Genomic DNA, 16,637 nt, shown 5'->3' on the forward strand with positions numbered 1-16,637 from the left:
CTTTCAGGTCTTGTAAAATTTCCAGACTGCGCACTGGCTCGGAGCAGCCGTGTCTCACACACAGTCCACTTTGGCTAGTGACAGAGGCTTTGGAAAGCTCCCCAGCATGTGTGTGCCCCCAGAGCCCTCCAAGGATGCAAACCCCTGGGGGCTGGCAGTCAAGAGCAGTTGGACAAGGGCTGTGTGCCCCTGGCCTTGTCTCCAGGGGAGTCCTAACGTCTGGGCAGATGCCCGGCTTTAGCCCATAGCCCCGTCCAAGAACATTACGATCTCAAGCCCTGCTGGCTTCACTTTAGGACCTTAACCCCCAGAAGCCTTCCTGGCTGCAGGTGGGAAGGGCACAAAGTAGTTCCTGACACCCTAGAGCTTCCCTGCTCCACAGCCTTGAGGATGAAAGAGAAGAACAGGAGTTTGGCCTCAACCACTGTGGGTTTGTAGCCTATGTGGAGCCCATGCTGTCTGGGATCATTAAGCTGCTCAGAGCCTCAGTTCCCTCAAGTGTAAAATGGGAGTGACTCTGGCTTCATGAAGCATCGATGATGTGATGTGTGTATTTAGTGCTTGGCCGGCAGCGCTCGGTCAATGGCACGATGCTGACAGTGAAGCACACAGGACCGTGTGGGGCCGCGGGGCAGCCCGAACGCCCACTGACCAGCCGCCTGCGCCGCCTGGGGCTCTCCCCGTTGGGAGCGGTGACAAGAACACAGACACAGGACACGCAGAGGAATGAAAGCAACCACGGAGCATGTGCCACCTTTTTATTCAGTCAGTCTTTATTTTAAATGTGTGCTTTTGAAATAGCTTATTAAATATGACCTTTTCAAAATTCAATTCTCACAATATTTACAGTGAATTTTGTGCAAACATATTTTGACTGTGAGCTTCTTGCTCCCTCTTTCACGTTAATAATTTACAAATTTGTATTACAACAAAACCCCAGCCACTTCATTTATTGCCTCTTAAGACTCTAGTTTTGTTTGACGGGGACTAAACTAGGATAAAGGGGTTGCTAGCAAAGAGCTAATTCAAGCCCCGAGGAAATAAAATGTTTTATTATACTGATGCCTTGCTTTTCAACTGAAAACACATGTCCCATGATGTTGTCAGACAGTATTTAAGCAACTAGATAAATTACCAGTGGTTGTTGTGCCTTCGTGTTTTGTTTTGTTGTTGTTGTTTTTTAAATATTTACACTCATCTCTTTTAATCATATCAGCAAAACCAGAAAATCAAATTCTAAGAGACTCTGGGCTGTCTGGGAATGTTATAAAAGTAATCAGGCTTCAGTGACTAAAGAACGAAGGTCATCAGATGGGCTGCCGCTGACCCTCCCAGGCTGGCACTGGCCAGAGCTGCTACAAGCAGGCCCCGCAGGTCCACACCATCTGCCTCAGGGTTCCACGCTGGGCACAGAAGAACATGTACCTGTGCCCCAGCCAAGAGGGTGAAACCCTGCCAGATAATTCTTCAGACGTGAAACCTACGGAGGGCCCTGATCCTGGAGGGGAGCATTCCCTTTCTGGGTGGAGACACATCTGGCTGAAGAACACAGCACCCAATAGTGTAAGAAGTGAACTTTCCCACGGAAGGCAGTAGCTCATGATTTGGAAACAGAATTAGGAAAAAAATACAAGTTAATGATTGTTCCTTTAACTTCTTGTAAATATAGCTTTAAAATTCCATTTCACAGACTTGATGTCTGAAAACAAACCATGACAGTTTTTTTTTTTTGGTTCCATGTCTTTTAAAAAAGACACAAATTAACTCCTTAATTATCCTAGTATGCAAGAGAGTATTTGGGACCAACATTTTACAGGTTTTCAACCTTTTCACTGAAGACTTTGATGGGAAATTAGAGTGACAGCTTATGAGAAAATAAACTGAAAAAATTTTTTTGGTCATTTGACAGTTTTTCCATGCATTTAATCATTATTGCCCTCCCAAAGGCAACATTTCCTTGTTTGTAAGAGTGGTCTAAAGATCTGTGCAGTCCTCTGGATTCATGGTTTTGTGCGTGCTGGCATCCCAATGCAATGATTCCTACTCTAAAACACACTTTTACCACAAAACATTTTCCCCATAATAATAATTATGAATGAAATATCCCAAACATTCACAAATGCTAAAGGACTACAACTAGAGGTGTGGTTCTTAACCATCTGTTCCAAGTTCTCAAGTGACCAGGTCATACCACACGTGTCCTCTGTGCCCTGTGCCTCGCTAATCCATCCTGTTTGTACTTAGTTGGTTCTGTGCTATCCCCAGGGCGGGGTGCAGTGGGTGGGGGGTGCCAGGAGTTGGGCATGCTGAGGACGGAACGTGGGGCAGCGAGCAGAAAGGAGGGCTGAGCAGGACAGGCATTCTCTAGGAAGTCAGGCATTGCGAGTTACAGTCTAGACATAGGGAGGGGACAGGAATATGTGATGACTGAAAACCTTAATCTTATTTTCTCAGATCTTTCAGTGCCTAAGAAATGTGTTTGTCTAAGTGCCTATAGGTAACACAGTTTTGTGCCTTCTGCCACCATGGCCAGCTCTCCTGAGAACTGAATCCTCTTTGAGGACTCAGTGGACCCATCATTTGGGCTCCTCCTCGGTGGCTGCCAGTGACTGAGGGCTCAGGTCTGCAAGCCCACGACCCTGCTGTCTCTCATCAACAAAGGATTACAATTGCTTTTATCAATGCCTAATGTATAATGCTCTGATTTCACATAAATAATCACAGGCTTGATTAAAATGAATATATTATTCTAGGTTAATTTTTTTCATTCAAATGTTTATATTTCATCTACTCTGAACAATGGATTGAGAAAAAATAGGTATCTTAAAAGCCTTCCGAAGAATGATTACTTTTTGAAATGACACTTTTTGCACAAACTGAACAAATGAGATGGTGACTGTGGCAGGAAACAGGGTGAGACTTCAAGGGGCTGTTTTCTTCAAGTCTCGAATCTGTTTAATCAAGTAGTTCTTCTCATCTGTGAACTGCTCATCGTCCGTCCGTTCTTTTTGGAAGCCGCTCAGAAACTCAATAAGTTTGGGCTGATTTTTTAATAGAATCTCCACAATAGGCTGCGTTTTGTGAGGACTGGCCACAAACACCTGAAACACAAAGAAACAAATACAGAGAACAAGGAACGCACACCACGGACAACACGGTCGCACCAGAGCTTCACGCGGCACTTGTGTTAGGAAAATGTAGAGAGCCCGCATTATACTTCCTTTGAGGAAAATCAGTAATTCCCTTTTCATATACGTTTTCTATATACTACATAGAAATATATTTAATATATTTAAAATCGTAATAAATATATTGAATATATTCAATATAATATATTTAACATATTGAATATATTCATCTGGCTCAAAATTCAAAAAGGGCAAAGGTGAAAAGTCCCCCTCTCCTCCTCCCCCCCTGGAATGTTACTGTTTTTTTATATATGTGGAGTTTTAACATTTACAATTGCCCAGCCCCAACTCCCAAAGATTCCAACCCCGCAGAGCGGGGCGGGAGATCTGGCTTCTGTATTTTCATCAAGTTCCACAAAGATTCTTATGTGTACTCCTGGTTGAAACCAAGATCCTGGACTGATAACTCAGCTATACTAGAAAAGACAGCTACAACTATAACAATAGGACACAATTACTCAAAACTATCATATTGATGGCAGAATGTTTGGCAATGGATATATTTATAGTTAGATGCTACACATACAATTACATGACCAGAATACCCATAAAAGTACTGATTCTTGTGTAGCTCTCTGGTTTCACGTTCTGGGTTCCTCACTCTTCAAAAGGGCTGAGTATTTCACCACCGACCCCGCTGCCCACTGTCTCCACACCCTGTACCTCCCACAGTGCACAACTCTGCTCTGAACACACTAGGAAGGACTGGTCATGGGGACAGCAGGGGCTCCAAAGCAGCAAATGTGGGGAGGGAGAAAACGACACAAAGAAGCTCAGAACCTATGAGAAGGGAATAGAAGGCTGCAGAGGTTCACAGGTGGTGGAAATTACATTAGATTTCTGAATTTGGAACAGAAAGGGATCATGGTGTAGGTGACATGAGAGCTAGTCTATGAATCGGGTTTTCTATTTCTTCCTGAGTCAGTTTGGTAGTTTGTAAGTTCCTAGGAATTTGTTCATTTCATCTAGGTTATCTAATTTGATGTACAATTATTCACAGTATCCTCTTATAATGTTTTGTTGTTGTTTTTTTAAATTACTGTAAGGAGATTGAATAGGCAATCAAAAACTTCCCAACAAAGAAAAGCCTAGGACTAGATGACTTCACTGGTAAATTCTACAAACTTTTAAAGACTTAACACCAATCCATTTTAAAATCTTGAAGAGATTTTGAAAATGGAGCGAGAGCAAGAGAAGGGAACACTTCCTAACTCATTCCATGAGGCCAGCATTACCCTGATACCAAGCCAGACAAAGATATCATAAGAAAACTACACACCAATATCCTTTATGAATAAAGATGCAAAAATACAAGCAAACCGAGTCCTGCATCATACGTATTAAAAGGATTATATGCCATGGCCGTGTGGGATTTATTCCAGAAACACAGTTGGCTCACCAGGATAAAACCGATGTAACATACCACATGTACTGGGCTGAATTGTGTCCCCTCAAAAGATGAATATTCAAGTCCTAATCCTTGGTCACTACGAATGTGGCCTCATTTAGAAATAGGGGTGTAATCAAATTAAGATGAGGTCCTCCTGGGTTAGAGCAGGCCCTAATTCAATGACTAATATCCTTATATGACGAGGGAAATTTGGACACAGAGACACACAAGGATACACAGAGGAAAATGACATGTGAAGATGGATACAAAGATGGGAGTTATGAATCTATAAGCCAAGGAATGCCAAGGATTGCTGGCAACCAGCAGCAACTGGGAGTGAAGCATAGATCAGATTCTCCCTGAAAGCCTCCAGAAGGAACCAACACTGCTGACACCTTCATCTTGGACGTCTAGTCTCCAGAACTAAAAAAGTAACTTTGTTGTTTTAAGTCACTCAGTCCTGTGTTACGGCAGCCCTAGCAAACTAATACACCACATTAATACAATGAAAGCAAACCACATGGTCATTTCACTTGATGCAGAAAAAGTATTTGACAAAATCCAACACCTTTTCATGATTAAAGAAAAACAAAACACTCAACATGGGACAACTAGATATCCACATACAAAAGAATGAAGTTGGGCCCTTACCTTATACCACAAATAAAAATTAACTCAAAATTGATCAAAGACCTAAATATAAGAGCTAATACAACTTTTAGAGGAAAACGTAGGGGTACCGCTTCATGACCTTGGATTTGGCAATGTTTTTTAGCTATGACCAAAAGCAAGAGCAATAAAAGAAAAATACATAAACTGAACATCAAAGTTTAAAACTTGTGTGTATCACTACTGTGTGTATCACTAGCGCCTCTGGGATCATCAGAGACAGATTAAACAATGTGAGGTCTTGATCTGGAGTTCAGAATATATCAAACCCATTGACAAATCAATGGTGCTGTACTGTATATAGCTACTCAGTTGAACGAAAGACCACATTTTCCAGTTATTCTGCATAAGAGAGAGTTTACATATCACTGTAATAAGGGAGAGAGCAACTGCTGGTGGACACATAGTTAAAGGGTTGCTCAGAAATAATTCTGTCTGGATGAATTCCCAGGGAAGTAGCAGGGTGCCATTTCAGTACCAAGAGGTGAATGTAATTTGTACTTTAAATGCTGTAATCAAGAACAAATGACTCTTGGGGCTGGCCCGGTGGCTCAGTCGGTTAGAGCTCCATGCTCCTAACTCCGAAGGCTGCCGGTTCGATTCCCACATGGGCCAGTGGGCTCTCAACCACAAGGTTGCCAGTTCGATTCCTCGAGTCCCGCAAGGGATGGTGGGCAGTGCCCCCTGCAACTAAGATTGAACACGGCACCTTGAGCTGAGCTGCCGCTGAGCTCCCGGATGGCTCAGTTGGTTGGAGCGCATCCTCTCGACCACAAGGTTGCCGGTTCGACTCCCGCAAGGCATGGTGGTCTGTGCCCCCTGCAACTAGCAACGGCAACTGGACCTGGAGCTGAGCTGCGCCCTCCACAACTAAGATTGAAAGGACAACAACTTGACTTGGAAAAAAAAAGTCCTGGAAGGACACACTGTTCCCCAATAAAGTCCTGTTCCCCTTCCCCAATAAAATCTTTAAAAAAAAAAACAATTAAAAAAAAAAAGAACAAATGATTCTTGATGCTACAGATTAAACCATCCTGTTTTCTCGTCAAAATAATTAAGTGAAACTTTTGTGTATCAAAGCGTACTATCAAGAGAGTGAAAAGCCAGCACAGAGAATGGGAGAAAATATTTGCAAATGACATATATATATACATATATGTCTAGTATCCAGAATAAATAAAGAACTCTTACAACTCAACAACAAAACTACAAACAACCCTTTAACAAGGGCGCAAAGGACTTGAATAGACATTTCTCAAAGAAGATACACAAATGGCCAATAAGCACACGAAAAAATGCTCAACCTTAATCATTAGTGAAATGCAAATCAAAATCACGAGGTAACACTTCACACCCACTAGGCCAGCTACAATTTTAAAAAATGACAATAATAAGTGTCGGTGATGAAGGGGAAAATCGGAACCCTTAACATTGTTAGTGGGAATGTATAAAGGTGCAGCCTCTGTGTAAAACAAGTTTGGCAATACTTCCACAAGTTACACACTGAATTACCACAAAACGGAGCAATTCCATTCCTAGGTATATACAAAAAAATTGAAAACATTTGTTCAAACAAGAACTTGTACTGCAATTTCATAGCAGCACTATTCACAGTGGCCCAAAGTTCATCAACTGACGAATGGATAAACACCCTGCGATGTATCCAAATAATGAAATATTATGTTGCCATAAAAAGGAATGAAATACTACTCATGCTACAACATGGGTGAACCATGAAAACATTGATAATGAAAGAAACCAGACACAAAAGGCCATATATTTTTGTATAATTCTATTTACACAAAGTATCCAGAATAGGCAAATCTGAGGCTGAAAGCAGATTACTGGTTGCCAGGGGCTGAGGGTAAGGGAAAAAATGAGGAATAATCGCTTAATGGGCACAGGGGTTCCTTCTGGGGTGATGAAAATGTCCTAACTAGATCCTGGTGATGGTTGCATAACAATGTAAATATACTAAATATCACTGAATTGTACACTTCAAAATGGTGAATTTTGTTACATGAATTTGACGACAATAAACTAAAATTGTTACTTATATAAAAAAAGCACCCCAGGCTCATTTGCATTGTTACACAAAATGCACTGGCCTATTAGTATGTTAGGAAATCACATACTGGAGCCAAATGTGTGACTCCTCTCATCACCATTTGTTTACAAGGGAGTTGCTGTGAAATTTTAGCAAGAAACTGTCTGGCATTTTGTGGTAACTACATAAATAACTCATAACAGTCTTTCTTTCTTAAAAAAAAAGATGAAATGTATTGGACAAACTAAGATTCCCGGTTTCAATCTGACATAAATGTAAAATGTAGTAGAATTTGCAGACAGGCATCATTGGATCAACTCTACTGAATCCATCGACCTAAAAACTGTTCAATTTGTTTTCAAGGTTAATATTTTTCCTTATTTTTATTTTTTGTGGCTCTTGAACTCTGCTGCCTCTAAAGATAGTTGCTGATGAGAGGCAACCAAGCTAATATACCACATGACTTGGAGGGCACTGGTCAGGCTTGCGATGAACCATTTCATAAGGAATGTACTTCTAAACCAACGTCTGCGGAACCAAAGCTTTTTGAATATGATGTCCAATACAGAGAGTTCTTTGGTCCTTTCTCTGCTGAACCCATGTTTTTAAACGCTATTTTCAAACCACCTCCCAAACATGTTACACAAATGAAACTATTTGTGACTTTTCTTCTTAGAATGCAGTCTTATTGTCTGTATCCCTTAATTGACACATGTCTCAGAAATGTGATTTATGGAGAAGAGCAAATATCATGACCACAACTCAAACTAAGAATATTCTGCTCTCTATTTTAAGCCCGAGTGCTTTCAATGGAAGTTAGAAAGGGCATATCTTACTCACATATTCATTCACTTCACTGAAGCTCTATTTTGCCAAGAGGGCTGTGCACTAAATCCGGTGCTGGAGGGCTAGTCTGCTTTGCTCCCCTTACTGTCTGTGAGGCGTGCGTGCTGTGGAGCCTGGACTGCTTTGGACATGGATTTGAAATTGGGGCTCCTGTTATAGTTACACGGAAGTTACACAAAGCAAAATTTCATTCCATGCGGGTGTAAAATAAGACCTTTTTATTCTAAAGGCTCACCACCCCAAATGAATATGAATAGGAGTGACACAATATTTAGAATATTTTGACACTATTTAAAAGTAGTTGATGAAACATTAAGTTGATATAAACACTTTTTCACTGTACTGTTAACATTTTTAGGGAAATTACTATTAAATCTGCGCATAGCTGATTCCTAAGTTCACTTGGTCTCAATTGCTTTCTCCATCAATAGACAGGTTTGGTACATTGTGACTAGAACAGTTGGCCTGTTAAAAAAATGGGTCCTTAAGGAAGTGGGTAATTCATGGTTAGGTTCTCACCAAATTAATCTGTAATTCTCCATTCTTTTCAGTGAGACCACATGGAAATTATTCTCAATTGGGATGTTTCTTGTTCTGCATACTTTTTTTTTTTTTAGCTGAATTGTCAAGCTGGCCTTTGAATTTTGGAATAAACTAGGGCAGAGTTTACTGTTTTCAAGAAGCTGCTGCTAGGATCTGAGTGACAGAGTAATACATTTAGCACTGGTCATCCCCAAGTTCCAGAAGCTCTGAGAGGTGAGCCAAAAGGCACAGACCACCCTCACTCCCCACATGGTTTGGTGGGATGTGGCATTTGCCACTGAGGAGGTTAACAGGGAAGTGAAAGGGAGATCAGCTCATAGCTGATTCCTACATTCACACTGGGCACATCTCTGGGAGATCCAGGATGACAGAGAGAAACTCTCCTGAAACTAGTATCTTAGAACTAGACTTCAGGCTTTAATGCAAGTCATTTTGCAAGTGAAGAAATGGATTTGGATGGATTTGCCCAAAGTCAACTGCTGGCAATGAGCCAGAACAAAGACCCAGGTCTCCTGTTTCCTTCCAGCTCTTTCCCACCACGGAACCCTGCTCGTCCGTAGTAGGAAGCATGTGAAACGGCATCTCATTCCAGTCCTTGAACTTATCAGCAAGCTCATGAAAATGAGACCCCATTATCTGGCAAAGACATTTTTAGTAATGTGTTCCACATTTTCTGTACCTTGTTGAAGGTGCTTTGGGGAATAAACTATTAATAAAGAACTGTGAAAAAAACTAGGACTCAGCTGTTCCTTCTTCTAAATAACAAAATATTATTTTTGGCAAGTAAACAATTCAGTTCATACTTCAGTGGAAGGAACATAGTTGGGGTACAGGGCAGGACCAGTTTATATACACATACAAGTAAATAAGCGGTCAACTATTTTTAAATGTCCCTACTCTGTCCAATGATTAGATGATCCAAATTTGGATCTTCTCAGAGGACGGAAGTAGGTTATTTCTACTTTGCCACCCACTGAATCCTTCTATAATACTATATCTTTGCACAAAATTATATAAAGCTTGTGCTCATCTAGGATGAAATATTAAAATTACGTGGGAGCTGAATGACATGACACACAGCTTTCTATAATTTTTTCAGTCTAAAGGGTCTTGAGAGCATCTATCATTTTATACCATATAGACATTTTCCAGTCCTACAGGAGTCTTCTTTTTTCTCATCCAATTTGTGCTTATTTTTTGTGTGAAATAATTCTAACACAGAGAAGAGTACAGAAACAACAAATCAGACTTCATGTTCCCACCAACAGGTCTATCAAAATCTAACATTTTTGCCATATTTACCTTGAGATTTCTTAATAAAATAAAACATTACAGATATAATTAAAAGCTATTGGACACTTCCTGATACCAATCTCTCCCGAGGTGACTGCCGTCCTGAATTTGGTATTTATCATCCTCATGTAGGTTTTTAGACTATAACTGCACATACATACGAATCCACACATAGCGTTGTTTTTGGAGGGTTTCAAACATTAAATAAATATCATCGTTTTAATGTTTGTTTATCCCACTCAATGTTTCTGAGATTTATCCACACTGGTTCATATTACTCTACTAATTTTAACCCATTAATATATGCAATTCTATGACTATATCCCAATTTTTATTTCTCTGGTTTTCTTATGATGTCCATTTATTTTTTTTCCTCATTTTATTCCATTCTAAACAATGTTGCAATGAACATTTTTGTACGTGATTCTTTATGCACATGTACAAGCATGTCTCTAAGAAATTACCTATAATGCAGTTTCAGGGTTAAAAGGTATGCACACTTTCAACTCTTTACTTTGCTAAATTGTTTTCCAAAGTGGTTGTACCTATTTACAGTGTATGGAAGTTACCATAACCCTCCAATCTCACCAAAATTTGATATTGTCAGACTTAAACACTTTTGCCAATATGAAGAATGTGAAGTGATGTTTTAGCTCATTGATATTTTAGTGGCCACTTCCATGATTATAGTAAGATCAACATCTTCCCTATTTATTGGCCAGTCAAGGTTCCTCATCTGTAAATTACTGACTTGTATCCTTTGCCTATTTTTCCATTGAATTGTTTGTCTTTTTCCTGATGATTTGTAAGTTATATGTGTCACATTCTATCCTGTCTTTTCACTTTGCTTATGACGTCTTTTTTGAGCAGAAGTTTTAAATTTTAATGTGGTCAATGTATTAATATTTTCTGTTATGTTTTGATTTTTATTCTTCTTAAAGGAATTCTTCCCACTCCAACATCATAAAGACAGTCTCCTATTTTCGCTTCTAAAAGTTAAAAAAATTTGCTTTTCAGGTGTAGAACTTCATCTAGAATTTATTTCTGTGTGTAGTAGAGAATAGGGTTTTCTGTATGGATAATCCTTTACTTTAGAACCATTTATTGAATAGTTAACCATTTCTTCACGGATATATAATCCCTCCACTATCAAATATCAAATTTCACATTTGCAAAGGTTTATTTCTGGGCTCTCTACTCTGTTTTTGTTGTTCTATTTATCTATCTCTATGCCAATACAATAGTGCCTGAATTTATTACAAATCCATAATAACTTTTAATACCTGGGAGAGAGGATTCCCATACCTGTTTTTCTTCAAAATTGCCATAGATTATTCTAGGCCATTGCTCTGCCATACAAATCTTAGAATCAGCTTGTCAAATTCCAGGAAAAGTCCTGTTGGGATTTTTGAATGTAACTCAATGGAATTTATAAATTAATTTGGGATCTGAATTGCTCTAGTGGCTTTTTGGACAATAAAGAACTGGTGGCTGAAAGGTGGACTAAAATTTTTTCACCTCTCAAAGCAACAGTTATATACCTTATAAACTGCCACGTCTCTCTCCATGTACACACTTATACATTCAATGGCTAAATGTACATTAAAAAGACTAAAAACAGCCTGGAACCCTCTGAACCCTTAATTCTACTTTAGATATTTATCTCAAGAAAAGAATCCCAAACCTGTAAGAAATTAGCTTGATACATAAAATGCTCATTGCAATATTACTCACAGTAGGAAAAAATGGAAATAACCTAAATACAGGACACAGGAACATTTAAGTAAATGAGAGTAAATATACCCAATGATAAACTCTGATGCCAATAAAACTACTGACTCTAAAAATGACATATAACAACAATGAACGAGTGTTCAATTGTGGTATAGCAACAAGTGATACAATCAGGATATCAATTCTGTATACAATGTGAACACAGCTGTGGAAAAAAGCCTTCAAATATGTGCACAGGAAAATAAAATTTACCAAAATGTTTACAATAGTTTCTGAGGATGGGATTACAGATTAGATTTTTTTCACCTCCCCTACCTAAATATATATATATATATATATATATATGTCTAAAGTTTCTAGGAGGCAATTTTATTATTCTCCTATCAAAGAAAAAATATTAGAAAGAAAAAGCAGGTATCGTAGGGACTAGTTTTCTTTCACAGCAAGATGAATTTACAGAAGTATTTCTGTATAAGTAACAACAATGAGTAGTATCTAAGTGCTTCCTTCAGTTCTTCATTTAAGGTTCAAAGAAACACTCAGGCAGAAAGCAAAGCATTCAAATTCTGACACTCAGGGTTTGGGTTCTAGTTCAATCACTGATTATTTTCATAACTTTTGGGAAACAATATCCACTTATTTTCTCAGTGAAAAAAATGAAAATATTTAGAGATATGGATTAGTTAGCAAGCCCTTTCGAAATAAATGGGCATTCATTAAAAAAAAAAACAAAAAAAAAAACCTCTAAAATTTCATCTAAGTCATGCAAAACAAAAAGACTGCCTATCGAATTTTCTTCTCAAATATAAAGGAGAGTAGAAAGTAGGGAGTTTGCCATCTGACACTAGAAAACACGTGCCCACTTTATTTCTGCAGCTCACACGTTACCTTAAAGACATGAAAGGCTTCAAACTGAATGTTGGGACTTTTATCTCGAAGGAGGTTCATCATCAGTTTGAGGTTCTCTGGCTTGCTGATGTACTTCGTCATGATCGCAAAGTTATGTCGGTCCAGGATCAGTTCCCCCAGCAGCTAAAAAAAAACAACCCACAAAAATCAAAGCTATAATCTGTCTGGGAGCCATCTTCTCACTGAAAACCAAAATATAAATGTGAGTTAGGAATGGTGACATAAAGAAAATGGAGAGTCCTTAACTGTATCTTAAAGCATAAGCATGAAAACAGTAGCTATTATTATTTTAAGCTTTCCACACAGTTTTGCTAAAGCCCATGCTTAATGCATTTCTGAATCTTTTTATTTTGCAGCTTAAAATGCTCTCTTGGGGCAGCCAGATGGCTCAGTTTGTTAGAGCACGAGCTCTCGACAACAAGGTTGCCGGTTCAATTCCCGCATGGGATGGTGGGCTGTAACCCTCGCAACTAAGATTGAAAACAGTGACTGGACTTAGAGCTGAGCTGCGCCCTCCACAACCAGATTGAAGGACAATGACTTGGAGCTGTTGGGCCCTGGAGAAACACACTGTTCCCCATTAAAAAAAAAAAAGCTCTTTCCTACAGCTCTCATCATGAGCTAGACAGAAATGAATTTATTATTTTCATCATTTACTTTACTTGCTTCCCAGCAATGCATTGCTCCTTAGGTAATGAGATAGAATAAAAACGACAACATTGACTCTACAATTATACTTCCCTTACCCAAATAAATGTACTCTAGTAGCTTACTGGAAAAAAAGAAAAAGGTTATGTTAAGTGACTCTTATCTTTCCCCTAATTTTTATTACAAAAACTGATATATAGCCAGAAAAAGAAATCACTGACCCCCAAATCCATATGAAGTTTAACATGTTCACCGAGTTTTTATAAAAAAGTAAAGCAAAATACTTTCTGGTGACAAATTAATAATAGTTCCCCAAATGCAGCATTAGTCCATGTTATGAACTGAATGTTTGTGTCTCCCCAAATCCGTATGTTGAAATCCTAGCCTCCAGTGTGATGGTATTAGGAGGTGGGGTTTTGGGGAGGTTAGGATGTGAGGGTGGAGCCCTCATGAATGGGATTGGTCCTCTTACAAAAGAGATTCCAGAAAGCTCTCACTGCTGATACCTTGATCTTGGACTTCCCAGTCTCCAAACTACGAGAAATAAACATTTGTTGTTTAAGCCACCCAGCGTATGGTATTTTTGTTATAGCAGCCAGAACAGACTAAGACACTTCAACACAAAATAAAATTATCAAAAGTGAGAATGGTTGAAGACCCTCTAGCAGCACAGCCGAACGTACTGTTGCTCTACCTCAGAAACTTTTATTCTTACTGCAGTGGTAGCAATTCCTAAAGCTTCAACAACCAGGTGGCTGAAATGTATCTTTAACATAATTTTATATGTGATATACTTATTTTCCAATTCTCTTATTTACTGAAATTTTTCTGGATGCCCCAGGATAGTAACACATTATACAGATGGTTACAGAAATTCTGGATGGGATACAAAGCACATGAAACTGAGGGCTAGCTGTGTATCACAAGAGTCTGGTAACAGAACCCTAGAGGGAGGGTGTGTGTGTGTGTGTGTGTGTGTGTGTGTGTGTGTGTGTGTATCTGTCAGTAAACAACAACCTTGCCTGTGATGCATCTTTTGTCTATTTAACAAATCACAAGTACACCCTTAAAGGTATTTTAGTGCACAAAAATAATGTTTGTTAAACATAAAAAAATGATGACCACTGTTGGATATTAGCTGGTTACCAGTCAGTCTCACACATACGGAATAGCAATCATGTAAACTGTTGCTCTTCGTCTTCCTTTGTCTCTCTGCAGCACCTAAAGCTAACTGAATACCCTTCTGGAAACTTTCTTTGCTCTTGGTTTCAAGGCCACTGCAGTCTTTGGGTTTCTGATCTCCTGCAGCTTGTTCCTTCGCTGCCTCTGTTTCTGCTTCCCCTTCCTTCTGCACTACATACGAGTATGTAGAAATTTTCCAAGTTGTATATTTGAATCTTATTTCCCAACAGTCTCACCTATGCCCATGGCTTCAAATCCAACATCTGGGAAGATGTCTCTCAAATCTACATTTCTAGTCTCAACTTCTTTCCTAAACTCCACACCCACATTTCTAACTGCCCGCCAGGCTGCCCCAGCCAAACACTTGTGCTAGCCTGTTACACTCAACGTCTCTCTAACCAGGTCCCTCTTTTCTCTTTGTTCATGACATGACACTCTGCCAGTATCTTAGGGCAGAGAGCGGCAGTCTTCCTCAGCTCCTATCTGTCCCTTGCTCCTCACTTCAAGGCTACATCGCAGAACCGCCAATTTTCTGTTTTTAAAGGTCTCACACATCTTTCATTCCATTTTATCGCCAGTACCCGCATTCGGATCCTCCCTGCCTTTCATCTCGATGACGGCCACAGCACACAAGTGGTCTCCGCTGCAGTCTTCCCCCAACCCAGTCCACTCTGCACATCACGTCAAATGAATCCTCCTGAAGTTCAGCCCTATTCGTGTTACTGCTTCCACTTATAAGGGGAATGAACAAACACAGACACGTGTCGATTCCTGGGATGGCACGCAAAGCCCTCTGTGACGGAGTCGCTCCTGCTGCTTCCTTCCCTCGGCTCCGGCCCTCAGTCGTCCTCATTTTCTGGGCTCTGTGGCTTTACTTCCTTCCTTCAATCTCCCTTCCACTGCCCAGCTTTACTTAGATATAATTGACAAAACTGTATATACTTAACGCATACATCATGATGATCTGATATGTGATACACTGTGAAATATTTATCACAAGCATGTTAATTAACACATCCATCACCTCAGTTACCCACCCCCTTTTTTTATGGTCTGTGGTGAGAATGGTTAAGATCTACTCTCAGCAACTTTCAAGTTTACAATACAGTATTATTAACTATAGTCATTATGCTGTACATTCGATTCCCCAACCCTGATTTATCTTATAGCTGAAAGTCTGTACCCACTGACCAATGTCTCCCCGTTTCCCCTGCCCCTCAGCCAATGGTAACCACCAGTCCACCTTCTGTTTCTGAGAGTTCGACTTTTCTCCCAAGCTGAATCTCCTCTACAGCCTCTGTGCAGTTTCCTCCCAGCTGTACTCACATTGCTTGCAGTACGGAGTTACGACTGAGACTCTTTAGAATGTAAGCTCCATAGGCCGTGTATCAATTCTTGTTTGCAACCTTTACAGCCTAACTGTGCTATGTGTGTGGACACTGCTGAGGAAGTGAAGTCCTACCAACACAGAATTCTCTCCACAAAACGTGGAAAGAAAGCAGTTTTATTACTGAATAAGCATATCCACTGCACAACACTGTAGGTAATCTACGAAAAAGACATTACAAAGACATAAAATTCTACCGTATTTAGACAGCCAAGGAGATACAACCCATTACATACATATATCCTTAAGACAAAAGGTAATCTGCGCCTGTAAGAGGACCCGGCAGGCCATTTGCTGTGTACCTTTTCACAGTTCTCCCTAAATTCTCCTGGCCATTGAGGTAGCCCTTTGTTTTAGCTAATTGCCTTTATCCAACAAATAGAGGATAAGGAAACTTCTTATCCCTCTCACAAGCAAATGGTTATAGTTTGGAGAGATGCACCAAGGTTAAACTCCCCTGGAGAGGGAGTTTAGATGTGCTGCCTTCCCAGATATTTACATTTCAGTGGGATGGCTCCCAGACTCTCTCAAGAAACAAACAAATATAAAAACACTTCTGGTGTGTAAAGTTGATAAGGGACTTCTTCTATATATAGTTATAAAAATACATATGTAGAAGTATATAAAATATACCCACCTAAGATATATATATATGTATATATATCTATCTTTTTATAAGGTTATTTATATCTATATAGATATAGTTTATATATAGATATATATCTAAATATATATATGAAAATACATAAAATCAAATACAATGTATTCCCTGTATTATAAACACATATATATCATATACAC

The 16,637-nt window shown here is 39.4% G+C and overlaps 1 protein-coding gene across 10 annotated transcripts in view; it reads right to left on the bottom strand.

Moving 5' to 3' along the window:
• Positions 1–751: 751 nt before the first annotated feature.
• Positions 752–16,637, bottom strand: part of CAB39L (calcium binding protein 39 like) — a 138,126-nt gene continuing 122,240 nt past the window's right edge. For all 10 annotated transcript variants that reach the window (XM_019748037.3, XM_074329935.2, XM_019748040.3 and 7 more), the window contains 2 exons: positions 12,599–12,742; positions 752–3,101 (listed from right to left, as the gene is read on the bottom strand). In XM_019748037.3, coding sequence (XP_019603596.1) covers positions 2,922–3,101; positions 12,599–12,742 — 324 coding nt within the window. In that variant the 3' untranslated portion in view covers positions 752–2,921. The remainder of the gene's footprint in view (positions 3,102–12,598; positions 12,743–16,637) is intronic.

Source organism: Rhinolophus sinicus, chromosome 16 (assembly GCF_057876585.1).
Source record: "Rhinolophus sinicus isolate RSI-liver-muscle chromosome 16, RSI-T2T, whole genome shotgun sequence".
Classification (NCBI taxonomy): Eukaryota; Metazoa; Chordata; class Mammalia; order Chiroptera; family Rhinolophidae; genus Rhinolophus; species Rhinolophus sinicus.